General features: G+C 34.1%; 1 protein-coding gene and 1 non-coding gene across 2 annotated transcripts; both read left to right on the top strand.

Moving 5' to 3' along the window:
* Window positions 1-852: 852 nt before the first annotated feature.
* On the top strand, window positions 853-959 carry LOC127088431 (small nucleolar RNA R71). Its single transcript, XR_007790267.1, has one exon. It is a non-coding gene; the product is annotated as a small nucleolar RNA R71 (small nucleolar RNA).
* A 13,713-nt stretch (window positions 960-14,672) lies between these two features.
* Window positions 14,673-16,134, top strand: LOC127083040 (very-long-chain 3-oxoacyl-CoA reductase 1). Its single transcript, XM_051023268.1, has 2 exons — window positions 14,673-15,521; window positions 15,613-16,134. The coding sequence occupies exons 1-2, from the start codon at window positions 14,902-14,904 to the stop codon at window positions 15,953-15,955; spliced, it is 963 nt and encodes a 320-aa protein (XP_050879225.1). The 5' UTR covers window positions 14,673-14,901; the 3' UTR covers window positions 15,956-16,134.
* The last annotated feature ends 9,601 nt before the right edge of the window (window positions 16,135-25,735 follow it).

Raw genomic sequence — 25,735 nt, 5'->3', positions numbered from 1 at the left:
GGGTTGGTCGGTCCGTCTAGTTCTATCCCACTTCATAGTATAATAGCATTTGCATGATCTTTCGGGTTTGGTTGCGGCTGTCCAGGAAATGTGCCTGCAGGAGTAGCGGTAGGTGTTTGTTGTTGAGCCACTTGTGAGATTTGTGTTTCCAACATTTTGTTATGGGTGGCTAATGCGTCTACCTTGTTCACTAACTGCTTGATTTGCTCACTAGTGTGTATGTTTTGATTTAAGAAATCTTTATTTGTTTGGGCTTGGGTAGCTATAAAGTTTTCCATCATTATTTCCAAGTTTGATTTCCTAGGAGCATTTTGAGTGTTTAAGGCAACTTTTTGATATCTTGGTGGTACAACAGGGGCTTGGTTAGGTGCATACAATGCATTATTATTTTTGTACGAGAAGTTAGGATGGTTCTTCCAAGTTGGGTTATAGGTATTTGAGTAAGGGTTTCCTTGAGCATAGTTCACCTGGTCAGTGGAGGTTCTTGTCAAGAGTTGACATTCTGGGGTAGTATGCCCTTGAACTCCGCATATCTCGCAGTTTGGTGCTACGGCAGCCACGATGGCTGCTGGTGTTATGGTCAAGCTGTCTATCTTCTGGGTCAGGGCATCTACCTTGGTGTTGACATGGTCAAGACTGCTTAATTCATACATGTCTCCCTTCAGTTAAGGTTTCTCTATAGAGGTTCTTTCGCTTCCCCCTTGGTAATGATTTTGGGCCATACTTTCGATGAGTTGATAGGCCTCGTTGTATGGTTTATCTATCAGTGTGCCACCTGCGGCGACGTCTATTGTCAATCTTGTATTGTACAAGAGACCGTTATAAAAGGTGTGAATGATCAACCATTCTTCTAGACCGTGATGTGGGCATAGCCTCATCATGTCTTTGTATCTCTCCCAAGCTTCAAAAAGTGATTCATTATCCTTTTGTTTAAACCCGTTTATTTGGGCTTTTAGCATAGTCGTCTTACTATGTGCAAAATATCGGGCTAAGAAGACTTTCTTCAACTCGTTCCACGTAGTGACAGAGTTGGATGGTAGATACTGGAGCCAAGCTCTAGTTCTATCTCTTAATGAAAATGGGAAAAGACGAAGTCTTATACTGACAAGTGTAGGTTCGGGTCCTCTGTGGGACTACCTGAAAACTGGTTTTGTTGTATGGCTGACAACAGTGAGGGTTTTAGCTCGAAATTATTGGCTTCGATCGCAGGGGAAACTATGATGTTATGAGGTTCATCCTGCGAAGGGATTGCATAATACTTAAGAGGACGGTTTTGCACTGGTTCGACATCTCTGGTTGAACAATTGATTCAGAAGTAGGAATGTTAAGGTCAGGAAGATTTAGCTTGATACGATGTTCCTGTATCAAGTCTCGTATCCGGCTTTCTAATCTAAGATAACGCTCGGGTTCGTCGAATTGTAGCTTTAATTTCTCGCCTTGAGAGCGAGTACTTGGCATACACTCGACAGATGTAGAAAGGGAAAAAGAATTATTTGCCTTAGTCTATACTGGGTAACGCTAGAGTTACGATATCGACTAAATTAGTCCCCGACAACGACGCCAAAAACTTGATCACGACTTAGTAAGTCTATGTGAATCATGACTGCAAGTGCACATACCTGTCGCGTAGTTTTAAAGATTATCGAACCCACAAGGACTAATAATCGAACGTATCGTGGTCTAATGTTGCTATGTAAATCTAAGACTGATGATTGTTCTATGATTGGAGGGATGAAGAGAAATAATTATAACGTAAATAGAAATAAAGATATGAGATATAGGGGATATTAGTATGTAATACCTCAAACTTAGGGGATTCGGTAGATAGTTGGTGTAATCTTATTGGTTAAAATATTCTTCAGTAGAAATTATTTATAGAAAGGACCTAGTCTCACACTCTCGTTTTTATTGACTTTGACCATACTCCTAAACCAGAATGCTTGGCTCTCGCGGTCTCATTATGAATTTAAAAGTAATTTTAGAATATAAATAAAGTATAATTAATCCTAAAGCACTCTCACTGTGTTTAGGATTAATGCCTAGTTTCAGCTATCTGGTTAAAATCTCAAACTCTCATTCTTGTTGACCGTAACCTTAGTTTGTTTTGTACTCTTGAACGAAAAACAGTTTGATTAAAATAAGAAACTAAAAACCGGAAAAATAAGTTTTATAAAAACTAACACGAATTATTTATTGAATCCCGTCGTTTCGACGGTCTTTACATACCAATACCTAAGGGTTTAGTCGGATATGGATCCGGTAACAGACATGGTGATTGGGGAATTAAACATGCAATAAAGCATAAATAAATAAAATAGAAATCAAAATAAAACCTGGATTGGAATTTAAGAACTGGAACTGAATCTTGAATCTTCGATTAAACTAATTTCGGCAGGCTTTGGCAATGAATAATCCTTAAATTGAATCTCAAATGCGTAAAAATAATAAACCGTAATAGTCCCCGATGTGGAGAAACTATCACTTTTACAATGGTAAGAAATTGCCTAGAAAACTAAAAAAAATAGTGCTAAATAAAATTAAGCGTAAACTTGAAAACTGGAAGAAGAGAGAGCCCGTGTGAGTCTGAAAGGTTCCACTTTTATATCTTTTCCGCAATCCCTAAATTGTAGCAAGGTAATGGCATCGTGGCTAAAAAAGTGGAGATAATGGTGGAAGACTAGGTTGTGGCGTTTGCCACAACCCTAGCTTCTTAAGGAGTGGCGAGCGCCACCTTTGTAGCAACGGAAAGCCACTTCTCAAGGGCTGGTGGCGGGTGCCACCTACCTCTTGGGACAATGTGGCGGGCGTCACACTCCTTAGATAATGGGCGCCACAAGCTCATTTGATTTGGTGGCCCATTATCCCTTTGAAAGCCTCATTTTCTCCTCTTTTTCTTCCCTTTTTCTTTCCTTTTTATTTCCTTTTTGCTATTTTCCATTTTGCTTGCGGTAAACCTTTTAATCGATAAATACCTGCAATAAACATGAAATATTGCGTAATAATAAGTGTTAATCGAGTAAAAAGCAATGCATATGGAGCCAAAAATACGATACGTTTTCGCGTTATCAATGGAACATGGTTATACAGAAAATAAAAGGGTACTTTGCTTATGGATGTTGCACAAGACGACAATAATAATGTCTTTCCCATTGCCTTTGCTATGGTTTAAGGTGAAATCGCTGGTGGTTGGGGTTTCTTCCTTCGACATCTCAGAACACATGTCGCTCCACAAGTCAATCTCTGTTTGATTTCAGATAGACATGTTGTCATTGAGAGTGCTTACAATAACCATGATAACAGATGATATGATCCTCCTTCTAATCATGTCTATTGCCTTAGACATATCACACAAAACTTCATGTGTACAATCAAAGACAAGAACCTTCTAAATAAAGTGGTGAATGCAGGGTATGCTCTAACTCAACCGTCATTTCAATATTACCTTGATGAAATTAGATTGTCTAATGCAGATGTAGGAAGATGAGTGGATAACATACCAGTAGAGCAGTGGACAAGGGCATTTGACAGAGGTTGTCGATGGGGCAACATGACAATAAACCTTGTGGAATGCATGAACGGCGTATTCAAAGGCATTAGAAATCTATCAATAACCGCTTTGGTCAGAGCAACCTATTTTAGGTTGGCATCTACCTTCGCAACCAGAGGTAAAAGATGGAGTGCAGTGTTAATGTCGGGTCAAATATTCAGTGAATGTTGTATGAAAGTGATGAAAGAGGAAAGTATCAAAGCTAGCACACACGCGGTTACAGTCTTTGACCGTCATAGGAAAAATTTCAGTGTACAGGAAACAATGGACCACAATGAGGGGATGCCAAATTTATCATATGCTGTCAAACTAAACAGAAGTTGGTGCGATTGTGGAAAGTTCCAGGCCTTCCGTATTCCTCGCTCCCATGTCATTGTGTTATACGCACATACTCGGCAGGACGATTATAGCCATTTATCTGATGTTTACAAGGCCATTACCGTCATGAATGTGTATAACAAAAGCTTCTCAATGATATCAATGGAGCAATATTGGCCTTCATATGAAGGTGACATAGTTTGACACAACGATGAGATGCGAAAAAAGGAAAAAGGACGGTCAAACAACACGCGTATTAGAACAGAAATGGATACGATTGATAAAATGATAAGATTATGTAATATATATCGTCAATCAGGACACAATAAGAACAAATGTCCCAATCTAGGAGCAACATCTGCATCATAATTTAGTATCTCCTTTCAATTTTTGTAACCTTGGATTTTTATATATCATTATCTTTTTGTTATAACAAGGTTAACAACAAACATCACTACAACATAAGCAAACTTAAAACAAAACATTTCTAACTGATTACAACAATCAAACTGATGTCATCTCGTCCAAACATCATTTCCCTAGCATCCTTATCAGTTTTTACTCGCACCCAACAAAATATACTATCGAGTATCTTAATACTTCTAATTTTTTTCCCTTCTGGTATTTTTTCATCTAACCAACGAACCAGCTCTCTCTTCAGTTGATCGAAATTACTGATGTTCCAGAAGAGCATCAACATCGGAGGTTTGTCTCTCGAATAAATCACTTTTCCATAGCGACTACGAACACCAAAGATGTTTGCAATATGACGAAATGAGATGTGGAAAAATGAATCACACAACACATCTATTTATAAAAAAAATTGCACATTACACTGGGGCGCCAGACGAATTGGCGCCTCCTCTTCCAAATTACACATGGGCGTCAATTGGATTGGCATCACCATGTTCTTTAGTCAATCCAATTGGTGCCCCCACTTAAAATTTAAGGGTAGGCGTCAATTGGTTTGGCGCCTATACCTTAGGTGTTTCTTTTTTTTTAAACTGGGATTTGTTACGACTTTTTTTTTAAATTAAATTATTTTAAGATTTTTTTTAAAAATACGAGGTATTTGAGTAAAAAATTCCTAATTTGTTGTTCACAATACAAATTCTACTTTTAATTTCTCAAAAAAGAAATTGCCAAAACCATTCGGTCCCGAGCTGAATTCTCATACAATTTTCATCTTCTTTCTAATGTAGTATAATATTTTTGTTTTATCCACGCGGTCATTCCATCATATTGTTTAAAACTTCAAATAAATAAGTTATTATCAAGATCGTGTCATTTAAGGGGTGCGAGTGTATCTTAACTCATGAGAAATGCTCACATGACACTGAAACCATACATTTACACCGTAATTTAGCTAATGAATACATACTCATCAATTTTTAAATACTTTTTCACCTCACTTTGGTACATGTGTAGCACTTAACCAATTGTATGGATACGATGTAAAATGCTACAGTGTAATATATTAGTGTCAAGATAGCATGGCTCTTTTGACTTTCATATATACTCTCCTACTATATGAGTTAAGAGCCATGCTATCTTGACACTAATATATTACACCGTAGCATTTTAGATCGTATCCATACAATTGGTTAATTGCTGCACGGGTACCAAAGTGATGTGAAAAATATTTAAAAATTGATGAGTATGTATTCATTAGCTAAATTACGGTGTAAATGTATGGTTTCAGTGTCATGTGAGCATCTCTCAAGTCAAAATTACATTTGTTCATTTCATTTTTTTTTAATTATAAAATACTTTCATACTTTTACATATATATTAAGAAATAGGTGACATTTAGGATGAACTTTATTGTGGACCACAAATAAGAATCATTGGATTAATCAGAGGGTTGTTATTTTCAACCCTTATTTATTCTCTCTTATTATCGTGAAAAGTCTTAAATGTCTTTAGTGTTTGGAGATGCATTTTTTATGCATATTTTTCACATATATCTCAACAAAATTGTTGAAAAACCTTTATTTTGTTTAAATTTGGTCCGAAGATACATCTCTGCATGCACAAAAGATTGATTCGGAGATGCATCTATGTAATCCTCCTTAATTCATTAGTTTATGAGTTTTCTAGAGATACATCTCCAAAATATGCTATCTTAGTTCAAAACTTAAACCGACAAAAACAAAGACAAAATGAAAAACCAACATGAATTAACATCAAAATAAACATTATATAGATAAACATTAGGTAAATTTAACATTACATGTCATTGAAAATGGGTGATTCAAGACGTTGAAACATCCTTATAATATCTTCCGATGATCTTTGAATCGTTGTATCCACTTCAATCGAATCCTTTGTCAAATAATAGTAAAAGGTACTCCACATAACCTTCGAATTATCATTCGTCTTCAGTTCAAGCATGGTGAGTTGTATCTTCCATTTATTGTCAATCGAGGGTGAACGATACTCGAGCTTGACAACTCTCTGATTTTTTGGATATAAAAGTTTTCAATTTTGATTTCAGATCGACGAGAAGTATGTCTTCGGAGACCATAAACTGAAGGGGAAATTTTCTCCATTGAAATACACAAATGTAAGACGAGGATAAGGATTCCTTTTGGTTTTTGTAAAGAAAATGGAATGAGAGACCTTATTTATAGAAGTTGTAGATCAATAAGGACCTTACAAACCATATCATATAACTATGACATAATTTGGAGATGCATAATCATATCCGTTTTTTTTTTCAAAAAATAAGGGTCTATTTAGAGTTGCTTCTCTGAATGATCTCCTATTTCTTTTTAACAATTAGCAGATGTATCCGAAGATGTATCTTTGAAACGATCCAAAAAATATGCAAAATAGAGGAAATATTCTTCTTCTTTAAGCATCAGTCAGTTATCGTAAAATGTTAAAAGTGAATCATTCTTTAAATTAATCAATAGGTTAATAATCAAAACTCTTGTAAAATTAAATCTTGCTTATACTTTCAAAGACTTGACCCTTATAATGGAACCTTGCTTTTCTTTAATATCAAGTCTGGCTAGTAGTAGCTCAAAGTTTGCCATGTCTTGAGGTTTCATAAATGGATATCTATTTAAAAAAATTCAAAAGGTAATTTAAACCGGAGCAATGAAGTAACTTTTCATGTGGTTATTTTTTTGTCAATGTAAAAGAAGTTTCTTTTAATGTGATTTTTTCTTTCATTCACCATCTTTGGTATTGTTAACTGTCTTTGGTAGTGTTCACCGAACTCTCTTGATCAATTTGGTGTTAAATTTCGTTTTTAATAACTTTTTTTTATATGGTGTTAGTTTTTAATTGATTTTTGTAATTAATATAATTCCTCAATTTCATCATAAATGATCTATTTAGAATAAAAATTATTTTAAATTAAATTATTTATTTTAATTTTTAATACAAAATTTCCAATTTTACTTATAATTAATATTATTTTTATTATTTTTAATAATTAATCAAATATATTATTTTAATAAAAATGATATTCTCTTTTATTTATTTATTTTTTAAATTTTGTAAAATGGTTAATTTGACTACTTATAGGAAGGTGAGAGTAGTAATTCTGACAAGATTATGATAAAGTTCTGATATGATAGGGAATGGTTTTTAAAAAATGTATTTAAAGTGTAGTTGAGTTGTACACGCTATACATTTATATGAGCAGGTACATTCTTTTTCTTGAAACATTATATGAGCAGTACTAGTTACCTAAAAGTTGTAGGAATGTCTATTTTTATTTTTACTAAATCGTTTAAATCTAAAAGTATACTTAACATATTTGGTTTGGTTTATAAGAGAGAAAAAAAAAACTAGAGAATTATAGAATTAATTAAGGAATGATTTTTAAATTGATTTTGATTTTAAAATCGATTCTATTTAAAATTTGTAGTTTTTAAATTTAAATTAAATTTTTACATTATTAAAATTAATTATATTCACCGACAATTCAAATATATAATATTAAAAAACCAAAACTTAATCAAACTCTTAATTTTATTTAAGCTGAATTGCAATTTTGAACTTCTTATTTTTATTTTTTTAATTTTGGTATCCTATGTTAAAATTTGGAATTTTGATCCTCATATTTCTATTTTTTTATATTTTTAGTTTCCTTATTTTAAAATTCAGAATTTTGATTCCTTATTTTTATTTATATTCCTCATTTTTAAAAATTCAAAATTGAAATTAAAATCTAAAACAAAACTAAAAATAAGAAAAGTAAAAATTTTAAAAAAATGAAAACCGGGGAATCAAAATTCCAAATTTTAAATTAAGAAATGAAAAATTAAAAAAATTAAAAAAAATGATTTTTTTAAGATAACCTTTTTTCAATTAAAATTCATAAATAACAATTTTTTCAAAATATTTACCAAAATAATCATTTTTTAAAAAACATTTAACATAGGCGCTAGTTGCATTGGCGCATCCAATGAAAATGTTATTCATTGACGCCACATGCACTGGCGCATCCATGGTCAAAGCGCCAGTAGGACTAACACATGCATGTGTAGGCGCCACATGCAATGGCGTATGCATAGTCCACTCTATGTGTGCGCCAATACATGTGACTATTGCTCCACCACTCCATCTATAAATACACAGCATCACCCTCCCGTAATTTTTCATACAACTTCATACTTTTTCCTTCCATTTTCCTTCAATCTCCTTCAATTTTCTTTAAAATGTCTTCATATTCATACTTGTATCCTTATATTCACAAGAGAAATATCGATTTAATCCTTTCAGCAGTGCAACCTCCGATGAAGATCTGACTTTGGAATGTAGATACGTTCAAACATCTTAACAGGACCTTGAATCGTTGGTTAGATGGAGAAATTGTAGATGGTGAAAGGATCAGAAGAATTCAATGGTTTGATACGACGTTCAACCAAAATGGAGAAGTTCGTTTTTGGGTCAATATTAAAACTGACAGAGACGTTCACATGATGATGTATACTTCTCACAAAATTGTTTTGATGGTTGTAATTGCATAGTTCTGTTGTTTATGTGTTGTATTTGTTTGTGATGTTATTTTATTTGTTGTAGTTTCTTGTGTTGTTGTTTAATTATTGTATTTGTTCTGCTTATCATATGAAATGAATGTTGTTTTTAATATAAAGCAAAATATTGCAATTAAAATTATCTTGTTGTGCGTGTTCCAACACTAGGACAATTAGTACGATTATGACTGGGCTGACGACATGAACCACATAATCTAACCATTTTGTTCGTCGTATCCATTTCGGTTCGAATATGGGTGCTGTTTGGGTGACCCTTTTTCTTTCTTCGTATTATTTCATTGTGCCAGAGAATGTCCCATTGATATGCAGGCTAGTAATCCTCTTTCGCTACCACCGAAAAGCTAATTTTGTAAATATTGAAAAGGTTTATGACTTTGTAAATGACCAATAGTAAGTTGGAAGGATCATGTCGAACCTTTGAACATGCCGCTACGACATCAGAGCAGGACATACGAAAGGCTTAGAACTTTCTGCAGTCGCACCACCCTCTATCTAGTTCCACTCGATAGTGTCCCCTCGGCATGCCTTCATTGTGATACATTGACTCAGCAACACTGTACTAACCTTTAGTACGATCAAACACCGTGACCACATGTGTGTTAGCTTTGGCAGTCTCCTCTTTAATGAATTTCATTGAAGCATCACTTAGCTATTGCCCAGATTGTAACACTGAACTTCATTTGGAACGTCTGATCTCAAACAACGCCCCTAGCCTAAAATAGGTTGATTGCACTAAAGCGGTTATAGATAGGTTTCTGATGCTTTTAAAGACATAGTTCATTGATTCCACAAGATTTTTTGTCATGTGTCCCCATCATTGACTGTTGTCGTATGCCCTAGTCCATTTCTCCAATGGAATATTGTCGATCCACCTTACTGCATTTGCGTTTGACAATCTAATGTCTTCCCGATAGTGTTTGAAAGAAGGTTCTGTTAATGCATACCCTGCGTTGACAACCTTCTTCCGCAACATTTTGTCTTTGATCTCCCGCATGAAATTTTGAGCGATGTGTTGAATGCATTAGACATGCGTCGAAGGAGGATCATGCCAGTTATTATCAATGTTTTTATAGGCACTCACAATTGAAGGGTGTCTGTCTAAGATCAAACATTAGTTAGACTGAGAAGCAACGTGCAATCAGAGATTTTTTAGGAAAAAACTCCATCGCCCAGCAGTATCCCCTTCAACTAGTGCAAAGGCGATTGGAAAAATGTTGTTGTTGTCATCTTGTGCCATTGCCATCAATATCATTCCTTTATATTTCACATACAATCATGTACTATCAATTTGTATAATAGGTTTACATAAAGCAAAACCTTTGATGCATGGTTGATACGCCCAGAAGAGTCGGTAGAATATGCAATTATCACTAACACAAGTTCCGTATGGGGTATACGCCAACAACATTTCCAAATTGACAATAGTCCCTGGAGCATAATGTTTAAGTGCTACCAAATATTTTGGAAGTTCTTTGTATGACTCCTCCCAATTACCAAACACTTTTTCAACTACCTTAGTCCTAGTTATCCATGCATTCATGTATGATGGGGTATAGTTATATTGTGTAATAATATGCGAGATTATTGTACTCACCTTTAACGATGGATTGTCGTTAATGACAGAAAAAATTTCATCGCATATTAATTGAGAGTTGAGTTTGCGATGGTCCTGCATTGGGTTCGTGATTAAGCATGTGTGAACTGGACCCATAGAACCTATCTCCCAAGAATCACTCCTCTTCCGGTAAGATACTGACAACCGAAACAGGCAGAGCTCATTTCAACAATAAATCTTATACCTCGTTGCATTAGTTCGACCAACCCTATAATCACTTGATAATTCCATGTGATACTTTTTAATGGCTCTGACACAGTTTTCTTTTGTGCAAAATTTGTCTCCTTCTTTCAATGATCCTTGAATTTTCACATAAGGATTGTAAAATATATCTGACGAAGGTTCATCTACACCCAAATTCAAGTTTGTCATGTGTTAAGGTGGATAATATACATGACTAGATGGTAATGGCTCTTGTTTGTGGTCGACAATTTCATTGTTCACCATTTCATCAACCAATAACTCTTATTCTTCTTCTTCCTCATCAACAACATCAACTCCAGCTTGTTCTTCATCATCAAATTCACAAAACACTTGTGACAGATCAACGAACTGAGATAATTGATTTTTTTGTATTGATATATATAACTCAATATCATTGAACCCAGATTGTTCATGACTAAGATACACATGGTGAACATCATCATCATCTTGAATCTTCAACTGATAAAACTTTACTTGGTTGTCTATAAAAAACACCGGATTTTTGTAAATGATTTGTCCCACCTAACTACACTGCAATTTCTTTTCTATTCTTTGTTTTAAATGTGAAAATTTTGATCGTCTATTTATTGTAAACCGAGTTACTTCTGTGTTACAAAAACAAAAATCGAATAACTAACACTCAAATATTTCACCATCGGTATGGGCATTGATCATGTAATGTGGTGATGAAGACATTTTTGTAAGATGCAAGTTTAGGGTTTGATTGTGAGTGCATTTATCACATATTAACATGCAGTTAAATAGGGTAAATAGTGAATAACCATAATTTAAGGTATGCACCAAAGGGACTGGCGCATGCTATATGGATATAACTTAGGCGTCATTTGCAGTGGCTTATACGAAGAATCTTGCATGTATAAGCCTAGGGTTCATACTACAAGAATTGTTGCCACGATTCCCTGTATGATTCCATTTTCACTGTCCAACGTATGCACCTTTATCAATGGCGCATGGTCTTAGAAAACAATGCATGCGCCATAACAAGACAAGGCATGCGCCCTGCATGATTCCCTGCAGGATTACCCTATGAGGACAAACACATGCGCCCTTACCAATGACGCATGTTCACATACATCACATGCAAAAAGACATTCATGCGCCCTTACCAATGGCGCGTGTTCACATACATCACATGCAAAATAGACTTTCCCATGAATGCAACTTACCCCCAAGCTTACACTCAACTTACTTTCACATCTATAAATACTGCAACACTCAACCTATCTGCAACACTCATCCTATCTGCAACACTCATCCTATATGCAACACTCAACCTATCTACAACAATATGTCTCTATTGACCATGGGTGATGAACATCGAGGAACAATCGATAATATTGGGACATTTGTATGTTATTACTTATTCTATATTGTTTATTACTTATTCTTATTTCCTAACAAAATGTCTCTATTATTTATTACTTATTCTTACTTATTTCTTAATTATCTTTAGTTAGAACCCAAAGAGATTTCGATGTCGTGTACATGAATATGTACCACACGATCCTTTGATAGAACTATATCTTAGAGGATGCGGTTTTGGTAATCTACTCAGCATAGTCTCATACTCAGTTGACTACAAATTTATTCTTGCTTTGTTAGAAAGATGGAGACCCGAGATCCACACATTTCACCTTCCTTTCAGTGAGTTACCGTCACACTTGAGTACGTCTACATGTTGTTAGGTCTACCTATCAATAGTAAGGTCGTAAATGGTAGAGTTAACCAAGATAACTCTATATGCGAGGAATTGTTGGGTTCCCCTTTGTGTGAAGACACAACTACGGGACAAACTTCAGGTCAACCTAGGGGTCAAGGTATTAATTTAAAATATCTTAAGCAGTATTATTCAAGTATAACATTAAACTAAGAATCTACTGCGTATGAAAAGATAATTAAAGCTCGATGTTATATTATGATTCTATTTGGTATATTATAATTAAGTACTGGTAATACGGTAAATATAATGTATTTTCCGTTGTTACGAAACATAAATAAAGTAGGCATATATAGTTAGGGCTCAGCTGTTTTGTCCCATCTATATAGTTCGTTGTGTAAAAATGCCAAAAAAATACGTGTATGTATTATTCTTGCGCCTATTTGCTACAAGCACGGGGTTGGTCAAGAATGTTGTCACTCACCCTAGTCAACGAGAAGCCATTCACATTCTCATACGCAACAAAGTAAGTTTATCTTAAATCTTCTAATTTGTTAGACTTTATACTACAACTAATTGTAACTAATATATTTTCAATCTTTTTGATCTAGGTGGTCAGTTAAGGGGATAAACTACAACAGGTGTCTCAAACACGCTGTAGTAGTCTATCGCAATCGTTTAGACCATATTGGACCAGACGAAGTATTATTATTAAACAACTCTACTTTTGATTTTAAAAAATTATCCAATTACATATCCTCTAATCATGTCAAATTCTTATACAATTTATCTAGAGGTCGTATCTGGATTTTGATCATCAGGTTGACCATGATGATGATGCAGTTTGGACAACAAAAATACCAATCATTCGGTTCACTACTATGAAGATGCACCAGTGTCACCGTGTAAAACTACAGTTCAACATGCAACAATAAATTCCAGAACCTCCGATGTGTTTGAGAGATTGGCATCAACAAAGAGTCGGTGGCCAATGAGATTATTCTGATTGGAGAGACTTCAAAAAAGAGATGTGTCGTCATTGGAGGAATCGAAGGCAACACATCTTAAACGAACCAATCATACATGGTGCTAGACCAACTCAAAATTATATGACACGGTTTAGGTCGGTTACAACGCCACATTTTGTGTTTGAGACAAAGTATTTGATTGATCCATGCCAACGAGCTTCGTCATCAAACACCCAACAACAAATCCCCTCCCAAGAACAATGTCAATCCACCCAAACCCAACGACCAACCTCACACCATCACCCTACCATATACACCGAACCACCAAACACCTAACCTCACAACCAATTCATGTCACACACCCAAACTCAAAATCAGGAACCAAATCCTAACCACCAACAACCATACGCAACCACCACATCTGTCTATAGCCCGAATGATTCATACGATTCAACCTGATACAATCATAGCCCCTCACTTATGAACACCCAAACATCTCATCGTCACAACACCTAACCATTGTTTGACTTTTTTACACCACATGAATCATTGCTTCGTTTCCAAAACGATTCAATATCCAAATTCGGGAAACCATACCGTCCACAAACCAGCCAACCACAACGACCTAACTATGACAACATGGGCACCGAACTCAATTACGGCAACACCCTAAGCTATTGTGAAGAAATGATGACAAATTTATCAAATACCGCTGGACCTTCCACCATACCTTCACATCAGCCACCATTGCATCATGTCAGCACTCAAAGACCCCAAACACCTCAGGAAAAATCGTTGGAGACCTCGAAGGCAGGCTAACACACCGGGATGTGGAACATGGGGGCGTTTCAATCGGGAGAGTCATTGATTTTCTTGTCAATTTTTATGTATTTTAACTTTATATCATAATATTAATAATTATTTTTCATTTGCCTATTTATTTTATTTATTTATAAGTATAAAATATAAAATTTTAAATATATATATATATATATATATATATATATATATATATATATATATATATATATATATATATATATATATCCAATGGTGTTGCCTATGCTCAATGACAAAATGCATGCGCCAATTTAGACTGACGCATGCTTTAGACGTGTGCATGAAACATAGTTATCTCGATAAATTACTTGAAATAATGGTTATTTTAAAAATTAAATTAAAATACTTAATTATTTTTAAAAAATTCAAAATAAGAAGATCTAAACTTCAGATTTTAAAAACTTAAAAAAAATAAAAAAAAAATAAAGAGACTAAAATTGTAATTAAACATATTATTTATTTATTTAAAAATGGGAAAAAATTACATTGAAATCCCTAAATCTCTCACTCTCTCCGTGGTGCCGTCTTCAGCTTCCATGGCTCTACACCATTTATTACAATTCTAACTGAATCTACCTGTTCCCTTCAATCCTTATAACACACTACACACATGATTTCTCTTTAACCGCAAAAGTTGTTGCTCAACATTTAACACAACCTATTCAATTCAAACATAAACCTATCCACTTTCTATCTCTCTTCTTCACCGATAGCTAATGGATTACACACATTTCTTCCTACTAGCAACAACCACTTTAGGTTTCATCTCCATCTCCAAATCTCTCTTCAATTTTCTCGTCTGGATATACGCCACCTTAATCCGACCAACAAAGCATCTCAAAGACTACGGTTCATGGGCTATTATCACCGGCTCAACCGACGGAATCGGCAAATCCATGGCTCTCGAGCTCGCAGCCAACGGACTCAACCTTCTCTTACTCGGTCGAAACCCTCTTAAGCTCGAAGCAACGTCAAAAGAGATAGTAGACAAACATTTCACCAACGTTCAGGTAAAATATCTTGTTGTAGACCTGCAGAACAATAGCGGTGACGAAATAATGAAGAAAATTGAAGAAGCTATTGCTGATTTAGATGTTGGAATTCTAGTTAATGCCGCCGGCGTGGCCTATCCTTATGCTAGATATTTTCATGAAGTTGATTTAGATTTGATGGATACTATTATTAAAGTCAATATAGAAGGAACAACTTGGGTTACAAAAGCTGTGATTCCTAGTATGATTAAGAAGAAAAAAGGAGCTATAATTAACATCGGTTCTGGTTCCACTGTTGTTCTTCCTTCTTATCCTCTTGTCACACTTTATGCAGCTTCAAAATCGTAAGCACTTTCATAAATCTATCTTTCTCTATTCATTAATTTGGTTAATTAAGAACAAATCTGAATCCAGATCTTGATGCTGATTTCACAGGTATCTTGCCATGTTCTCTGCATGCACCAATTTGGAATACAAACACCAAGGTATTGACATCCAGTGTCAGGTTCCGTTGTTTGTGTCGACGAAAATGACAAGGATGAAGGCTTCTCTGTTTGTTCCAACACCAGATGTATATAGCAAAACATGTATGAAATGGATTGGTTATGAGAAACTGGCTGTACCTTACTTTTTTCACTCTTTGCAGTCGTTTGTCATAAGGGCGATTCCTGATGTGTTGTTGGATTCGTATATGCTCAATTATTTTCTTTACTGGCGTAAAAGAGGACTAGTTAAGGACTCGCAAATTAAAGGAACTAGTAATTCTGAAGCAAATTAGCATTGATGATGATGATGATGCCAAATTTAGTTTTATGTTTCTGCTAAATCAACATCACTGTAAAAGATAAGAGTCATTAGGATGGTCCCAGTTCGTAGTATCCTTTTTTGTATTTTCTTGATCATTTGCTTAAAACTATTATTGCTGTTTTCTTAATGTAGCTCTAATTTGTTTTGTTATTTTGAGGTATCCTGTGTGTATTAATAGTCTTAACCATGTAGTTCTGTTGCTATTTATGAGTCCTGGATCCAACTAATTTTGTTATGCAAATGGATGATGGTGATGAATCGATTGTGTAAAATTGTTTACACTGACAAAGTGTATAATAATTAATCCTTTTAAAATAAAAAAATTATTTGTATTTTGATAACTAACTACATTAAATTTTGACTTTTTCCCAAATTAAAATAGACCTTTTTTCTATAAAATTAATTAAGAAAATACAATTCAAACTGATTTTCACTGGTTTTGAACTTATTCTGTACATGTTCTCAACAATTTTGATACCATTTGATTTTTTTGAGATAAAGGGGTCAAGTTCATAAAGATTAATTCAAAACTTAAATACATAACATAAAAGTTAAACTTTTAATTATTTTATTAACAAAGTCTAATACTTACATCAGCCATTAGAATAGAAAACAAAACATAGTCCTCCAACAAAACAACCCACCCCACCCACAACATCTTCAATCAAATGAATCATTCTATGGACTCACTTCACTATAAATTATGTCCACTTCTGCTTCTCATTATCCATAACCTATCTTCTCATTCTTTACCATAATTATCAATTACACCTTTTAATATGGAATGTTGCATAATCAATAGGCTCAAGATTCAACCTTTATGGTTCGTCTTAGTCTTCCTTGTGGGTTTATTCACCATTCTGAGATTTGTTTTTCTGTATTCCAGGTGCCTCTATGCTAAATTTTTCAAAGCTCCCAAAAAACTCAAGGATTGATGAATGAGTGGTTTTCAAGAATATCTTTATGGAATTGAAAGTAACAAGGGCTTGGAGAGGTCCCAGTGAAATTGTTTACGATTTCTCTTTTTTTTTTAATGAATTATTTTTCTTTAAGCTTATTGTTTCTCTATTTACAATTGCAATTTGTAATTTCTTCATTTTAGTTATTTTATTGGTCATCTTTGTGATCACTTTGTCTATTATCTATATATAAGTTATGTGAGTCAGTATCTATAATTTTTAATAAAAACTAAAAATGTACTAGTATAGTTCAACAATAAAAACTATATATGACAAGGAAAATTTTACCATTTAATATATATTTTACCATGTTACTATTAAATGTATGTCAATTTTTTCTTGTAATATATGAATTAAACATGTAATAAAATAAATAGTTATTATATTATTATTTTATTTTATATATATTCAATTCTTTTTTTATCATTTTGTTTATATCATATCTCGTCCATTAACTAAAAGTTTAAAATATAGAGAGAAATTATCAATAAAAAATAAAATTGAAATAAATTAAATTAAATTAAATATGAAAGTGAGATATCCTGAAGTAGCATCCGATTTTGCATTTAAAGTTGGGTAGCATGTATATTATGAGGTTTAATCAACCGACTAACAATTTAGTACATAATATTTGAAATCGAAAAATAAATCATTCACAAAAAAATCATGTTTCCATGTTTAAAGATAAAGAAATTTAGTATGTTTAGTTAATTGTTTCTCTAAATGTTTGATATAGTGTATATATTTTTCTTACATAAAATAATAAAAGATTTGTGCCAAGCAAGATTATGGTTGAGTTTTTTTTTTCCAGTGGATTTGCATGGTTGGATTCATCTCAATTTGAGAGTTATGGACGATGGGAGCCTCAATTGGAGAAATGTGTAGGTGGTTGCTTCTTACTGTATGGGTGTGGAGGAATAATGACAAACATGATGATAAGTTTGTGAGACCTTTTGATTCTGCTTACTTTATCTTCCAAAGACAAAGGGAGTATGAGGATGTTATGAGCATGATTTCTCTTGTGCTTCGTCATGAGGCGAGGAGTAGGGATTATGGTTGGAAGCCGCCTTCGAATAATATGGTCAAGTTTAATATTGATGGAGCTAGTAAAGATCATAATAGAGCGGGGTGTGGTGATGTTATTCTTGATACGAGTGGTGATTGGTTGGGGCTTTTTCCAAGTTTTTGGGAAATTGTAGTGCTATCGAGGCTAAATTTTGGGGAGTTTTGGAAGGTCTAAAGCTCACCATGACACCGAGGTTGAGGAGAGTGGAAGTGAATGTAGATTCTGAGTTAGTGGTGTGAATTATTCAAGGAGAGGGTCGAAGCATTCCTAGTTGCCTTGTGTTTATTAGAGAAATTATGATTTTAATAAAAGAGTATGAACTAGTAACAATTTCTCACACCTTTAGAGAGGCTAATGCTTATGTTGATGTTATAGCCAAGATGTGTTCTACGGCTAAAGAGTTCAAGATTAATGTCGATATCCTAGAAGTGCTTGTGGTTTTGTTGGAAGCTGATAAAGCTTTTTGGTCGGATCCGCTCGTAGGGTCTGCTTAGTTTCTTTTTTGTTTCTTTAGGCTTTGGCTTTCTTTGTTATCCAAAATAAAAAATAACAAAAATAACAAAAGAACAAATTACAACATCACCTAACAATATTGATCAAATATACATAATTTAAAATATTTGTTTAGTGACTAAACTTCAATGGTTTCTTTTAGGGGGGACAACGCGCCAGGTTGGGCGGGTTCAGTTCCAAAAGCACCACAGAGTCTAAACCGCATATGGAACATTAAGGCCCAATTCATCCAAAATAAAATGAGAATTTCTTAATGCACCATATATATATATATATATATATATATATATATATATATATATATATATATATATATATATATATATATATATATATATATAACTAAGGCACCACGTAAAAATACAAAAGTGCGTCAAAATTTTGAAAATGCATCTCTGGATGCACCTCAAGCACATACATCCTAGACTAATTCTGAGTCACGCTCTAGGAGTGTGGCTTTTTTTATACGGAGAGGCATCTCCGAAATCTATCTGCAGATGCATCTTCATAGCATACTGAGACAGAATCAGAAGAAGAAAACCAGAAAGTTGAATTTTGACAAAAAAAATTATCATTCATAATATAAAATCAACATTAAATAGGTGATGTTAACATAAAATTAGACATAACATTTTAATATCCAGATGGACGCTTCAACATTTTCATAATATCTTCGACCGATCTTGAAATCGTTGCTTCCAACTTGATCGAAATTTTTATTTTGAAACGGATAAATGTATTCCACATAACTCTTACATCAACATTCGTCTTGAGCTCATAATTGTTGAAGTCAATCTTACCTTCGTTGTTAATTGACAGTGAACAGTAATTGAGCTTCACAATTTTTCGATTATCTCTATAAGGTAAGAGATTTTGCATTTCATATTGCAGATATGCAAAATAGGTTGTTCTTGTCAAACACTATTTGGAGAAACCTCCCTGAAGTTATCCAGGTGAGATCACAATCACCCTATTTTGTTATGAGGTATATCTTGCCTTTCTTTTCTCAACGGGAAGTCTCATTTTATACTCATTTACCCCTTAATGGTTATTGCTTTAAAATGTGTCACATGCAAGTACACTTGTATGTTTAAAAGTATCAAGTGATAAAAAGTAAGGATACTGTACCCACAGGGATTGAATGTTACTTAGATTGATTTTGCAAGAAACTATCTTTTGAAATTAACCATGATCAAGGATAAAAAAATAATATTTAAGTGTCACTAGTTTAATTTTCTTCTTAAACCATATCTAAACAATGTAAGGTGAGAGTGATACTATATAAAGATAGTGTTTGTTGAGCTATGGTCTATTAATATTAGTGAAGTAAATATGTGTTCATGATGTGTAGTGTCGTGCCAAGAAAGGTTAGAATGATCTAGAGGTGTATTTCTACAACATCAAAGCATGCATTATAAGGCAAGGAAACAAATCTCTAAGTCACACTTATAACTCTAAAATATGTCTATTTGTATGCTGAAATCCCTTATAGTTGTAGTTCCTTATCTCTAAGTGAACTAATCAAGTAATATATATATCTTACTCTTTTTAACTACTTTTATTATGAAGTTCACTTGTTGTTGGATCTCTCTCAACAACAAGATGTTATCTTTTTTTAAGTTGGTCATTCAAAAAATCAGATTTATATGCAAGTTTTCACATAATAAAACAAGATACTAAATAACACATCACTTAACATAAAAAAAACATAACATTAATTTCCCACTGCTCAACAAATAAAAGGTTTAGCTCATGATGAGCTGAGTACAAACTACATACATGGTTCTCAAATGATACATTCTTAAACAAATAATGAAAAAGAATGTAAACCTAAAAGTAACTTGAAGACTTCTTGATATGGATAATCAGCAAGAGGTGACTCCAATCGCGTCAGGGCTCAACATCTGGTACAGGAAATGGTAAGAAGAAGAAACTATCTTTTCTTTCCACTATCCTCATGTTATTATCTTTGGTATTTTCTCTTGGAAAATGATGAACTCCTTTGTTAATCTCCATTAGTTCTACTTATAAGCCTTCACTAGGGTTCCTTGTGATGTCTTGGATCATGGTCCAAAAAATGAGTAAATCAAATCAAGCCCATTATCTAAATCAACACCTTCACATCATAATTTCTGTTTAGTATAAAGGAATCAGGTACAAGGGAACAATTGTGGGGGACAAGTGTCTTCTGAAAGACTGCCATAGCAGGGTGCAGGCAGCGTTGTCCTTCTCTTGCAGAGCATGCATATTAATAGGTGTACCATTGTACCTTATTTTGTTTTCTAGCATCCCTTGGTCTTATCCACTTGATTCATAGGAACTTTCTAAAATGCAAAGCAAAGATTCCTTTCAATGCATTAATCCTTCCACGTTTTCCTTAGGAACCCTTATTCATTTTTCTCCTTTAGCCGAGTTCATATTTTTGCTTCAGTTTGCGCTCCTAGGTGTTTTCCATTGTAGTCTTGTCTCAACTCGATAAAATTAACTATATATCAAGTAACAAACACATGAAAACAACTAAAGGGAGCATCTATTGTGCTCCAAAAAAATTATTATAAACACAACTAAAATGAACTAAAGTAACAACTAAAATTACTATTGTGCGTTGTATTTTGTGACTATTAATGTGACTTCCTAGCACCTTTCATGAGACCAAATCCGACTTGCTCCTCTGCCAGAGTTACTATGAGACCGGTTTCGACATGCTCGCCTTGGAATTGGAAATGCGTGTTTGTTATATTTATCGTGAGTCGAACACTTATGCAGATGCAATGGCTAATATAAGGTGTGCTATGTTAGAACAAGATTTGGTTATGCATTTATACCTTGATTTTTGATGATAATAATGTTGTATTTGTGTGAGAACAATTTTGGTACCCTAATGGTTTGTTATTGTGTATCTTTAACAACCAATTCTAACTCTAAGTATATGACAGGAAACATCATCAAGTTTCTAAACATTGTGTTCCAAATTCCGCTTATGCGCTAATCATGAGAAGTTCTGAAAGATATCAAGTTGTTATTGCAATGTTCTTTCAGCTTTTATGCTAATTCACTCCTGAGAAGTTTTTGAAGAGACGTTACGTTGCTTCTACAACATTCTCTCCACTTCTGCTTCTGGGCGTGATTCTGACCATCAAGCTTCTTAAGAATGGCAAGCTTCTGAAGTTTTGTTACTTAGCTAAAGATTCTAAAGATCTCAAGCTAGACGTTGAGGTTATCAAGGTTCTGACTGAAGATTCTGAAGATTTTGAAGATACTGAAGATCTCAAGCCAGACTATTGACGTTGTCAAGGTTCTGACTAATATCCTGAATTTTTTTAATCCAGTTATATGTTTCTTAATTTCATGCTTCATCAACCTTCATCAAATGGATACGTGATCAAATAGTACATAGTACAAATCAAATATTCTTTCCACTAACTAATATCATGGGCAAGGACAGGACTATACATCACACATGTCACTGAATTTGTGGGTGAAGAACAGTACGTAGTATCACTCCTTTCACTTATCCAACAATGGACAACCGCTTTATTTTGTATCCCCATTTTCCCTCCAACAGACTCTTTTCTTATGAAATATAAGTGGGACTTAGAGACTTGAATAAGAAGATGAAGCACTACAATAATTTGACAATTCTATTTCCCTGTGAAAAGATATCAATTTTATACATAATTTTTCTTTAAGTGTTTGTAATTCATTTGTGTAAAATCTGCTTGTGTAGAAGCAACTTGTAACACACAGAATATTATTCAAATTGTTTGTTTGATTTTCCTTAAGAAGACTAGGGTATAGTCGGATTCTTGAGAAGACAAAGAAAGTTGTTCTTTGTTATTCCGTAAGGAGACTAGGGTATAGTCATATCCTCGAGAAGACAAAGAAGGTTATTCTTTGTGATTATTGTAATAAGTTGATTATAGTGGATTAAGTCCTTGTGTATAAGGCAAAATCACCTTGGCGGGTGAACTGAAGTAGCTTTGAGTTTCAAGCGAACCAGAAAAAAATACTCGTGTTTTTATCTCTTTGTTATTAACATTTAAGTTGTGTTCTTGAGTTGGTAAAAAGATTTTGTTTTTAAAACCCAATTCACCCCCACCCCCCTTCTTGTGTTTTTCACGCCTTCAATTAATATTAGAGCTCCGGTTCTGATTGTGATAAAAAAATTATCAACACTTCATTGTGTTCGGTGCCGATCCAGTTTATGTGAGAAACAACGTAACATTGTTAATAACAATGAGAGAGATAAGTGCAGTGTTAAACCACCAATCTTTGATGGTGAGAAATTTGATTACTGGAAAGATAGAATTAAAATTTTCTTTCTTGTTTATGATGTTGATCTTTGGGATCTTGTAGTCGATGACTACATTCACCCAGTTAATGCTGAAGAAAATAATATAGCAAGAAGTGTTATGACATATCAACAGAAGAAGTATTTCAAAAATAATCTTAAGGCTATAAATATATTGTTAAATGCTATCTCTTATACTGAGTATGAGAAGATAATAAACAAAGATTCTGCCAAATCCATATTCGACTCTCTAAGGATGACTCATAAGGGGAATGCTCAAGTAAAGGAGATAAAGGCTTTGGCCTTAATCCAGAAGTACGAGGCATTCATAATGGAATATGATGAAACCGTTGAGACTATGTTCTCAATATTTCAGATGCTTGTTGCAAGACTGAAAGTTCTGGATAAAGGATATTGTACGGCTGGCCATGTCAAGAAGATAATCATAAGTCTTCCTAAAAAATAGAGACATATGGTAACTGCCTTGAAGCTAGAAAAGGATATTAATAGTATTAGTCTTGAAGTTCTTGTTAGTTATTTGATAAGCCATAAGATTGAACTCGAGGAAGATGAACCTCAGAAGCGAGGTAAATCCAGTGCTTTAAAGTCTAAGCCTGAGAAGACAAGAGCTTATCAAGCTAAGGAAGAATCAGAAGTTTCTGATGAAGACTCAAAAGACGATGATGAGTTCTCTCTGATTTCAAAGAGGGTCAACAGACTCTAGAAGCACAAGTAGAATGGTCAAGGAAAGTTCAGAGAGCTAGAAGGACTGTTGGCCGTTCTGATTCTTCGTCTAGATAGAAGAAGCAAGGTTCTGGTATAGAGGTTATCTGATTTGAGTTCAAGGAGTCAGGCCACTACAATAATGAATGTCTTAAGCTGAAAAAGGACAGAAGTCCTAAGAATAATTTTCCTAAAGGAAAGAAGGGGATGATGGCTACATAGGACGACTCATAATCAGAAGAAGAAGATTCTGACGAGGAAGAAGCCAATGTTGCATTGATGGCAACAATAGTTGATCCAAAAGGTTCTGAAGAACCATAAGACAAGGTATTGTCAGAATCAAAATCAGATTCCGATTCTGAAGAGGTATTTTATAATCTATCTTATTCTTATTTAGAGTCATGTCTCTCTAAAATATTGGAAAAGTACCATAGTCTTCAAAGTAGGTACAAGGACCTTAAACAAGTCCAAGTAGTTGCTTCAGAAACTCGTAGTGAGCTTGAGAAAGATATTTCTTCCCTAAATGAAAAAGTATTTTCTTTAGAAAGTAACAAATCTGCTTTGAAAAGAAATTTTTCAGAGGAAGAAATAGTCTCAGAAGCTTCTGGTACTGATTGTGTCATCAGATATGACAAATCATTCTAGTACTTTCTGGCTAAAAGCATAGTTAGAAGAAAAATGGCTTCTTTGATCTATGGAGTTAGCAAAAACGGAAAGAAAGGTTTATATTGTACAAAAACTTTAAAACCTGATGAAAGTCAGAAGGTTAAACTGAAACCTCTTTATGAGCATTTAGTGTTTACTGGAACTGAGCTTGATTTTTCTACACATACACAGAAACCTACAAAGGGTAAGAACTCAGTTCTGAAGCCTAAATATCATGCACAAATTCCCCGTAATTATCCTTCTGCACAAAGACTCAAAGTTGTAAGAAACTATGGGAAAACTAACAAAAGAGGACCCAGAAAATGGGTATCTAAGGATAAAGTAATTTATGTTACAAACATCCTTAGCAGCTCAGTTGAAACACCAGTCATGGTACCTGGACAATGGATGTTGGTATCATATGATGGGAAGAAGGTCTATGTTCCAAGATTTGGAACTTAAGCCTTGAGGCTTCATTGGTTTCGGAGGAAACCAGAAAGGAAAGATCATTAGCTCTGGAATTATTGGTAATGGTAAACTTTCTTCTATTACTAATGTTCTTTTGATCGATGGTTTGATGCATAACTTATTGTTTATTAGCACACTTAGTGACAATGGTTATGATATCATTTTTAATCAAAAGTCTTATAAGGATGTTAGTCAGAAAGATGGTACAATCCTTTTTAATGGAAAGAGAATGAACAACATTTATAAAATCAGGCTTTCTGATCTTAAGGATCAAAATATAAAATGCTTAATGTCTGTTAATAAGGAGTAATGCATATGGCATAGACGTTTGGGCCATGTTAGCATGAGAAGGATTTCTCAGCTAAATAAGCTTGGATTAGTCAGAGGCTTACCCAACCTGAAGTTCGCTTCAGATTCTCTTTGTGAAGCATGTCAAAAGGCATGTTTTCTAAAACATCTTTCAAAGTGAAAACTGTTGTTTCTACCTCTAGACTTTTAGAACTTCTACACATTGATTTGTTTTGACCAGTGAAAACTTCCTCTATCAATGGTAAGAAGTATAGATTGGTCATCATTGATGACTATAGTCGTTGGACATAGGTAAAGTTCTTGAAACACAAGGATGAGACACATTTTGTGTTCTCTACCTTTTGCTCACTAGTGCAAACAAAGATGGATTGCAAAATAGTCATAGTCAGAAGTGATCATGGTGGCGAATTCAAAAATAAACATTTTGAAAATATTTTTGATGCAAATGGTATTTCCCATGATTTCTCATGTCCAAGAACTCCACGGCAAAATAGGGTTGTAGAAAGGAAGAATAAGACTTTGCAAGAAATGGCCCGCACCACGATCCTATAATCTTATATGGCTAAGCATTTCTAGGCCGAAGCAGTTAACACAGTTTGTTATATTCAAAACGGGATTTCTATTAGACTTATTATGGGTAAGACTCCCTATGAATTTTGGAAGAACAGAAAATCCAACATTTCTTACTTTCATCCTTTTGGCTATGAGTGTTTTATATTGAACACTAAAGAGAATCTTGGGAAGTTTGATTCTAAGGCACATAAGTGTTTATTGTTA

Source organism: Lathyrus oleraceus, chromosome 5 (genome assembly GCF_024323335.1).
Source record: "Lathyrus oleraceus cultivar Zhongwan6 chromosome 5, CAAS_Psat_ZW6_1.0, whole genome shotgun sequence".
Lineage (NCBI taxonomy): Eukaryota > Viridiplantae > Streptophyta > Magnoliopsida > Fabales > Fabaceae > Lathyrus > Lathyrus oleraceus.
The sequence above is the reverse complement of the archived record's forward strand: the minus strand, read 5'-3'. Positions and strand labels throughout refer to the sequence as shown.

Excerpts from the sequence above, each read along its gene's own strand:
- LOC127083040 (XM_051023268.1), top strand. The coding sequence starts at position 14,902 with ATGGATTACACACATTTCTTCCTACTAGCAACAACCACTTTAGGTTTC. Across the intron at positions 15,522-15,612 it reads CTTTATGCAGCTTCAAAATC|GTATCTTGCCATGTTCTCTG; the intron begins GTAAGCACTTTC and ends CTGATTTCACAG.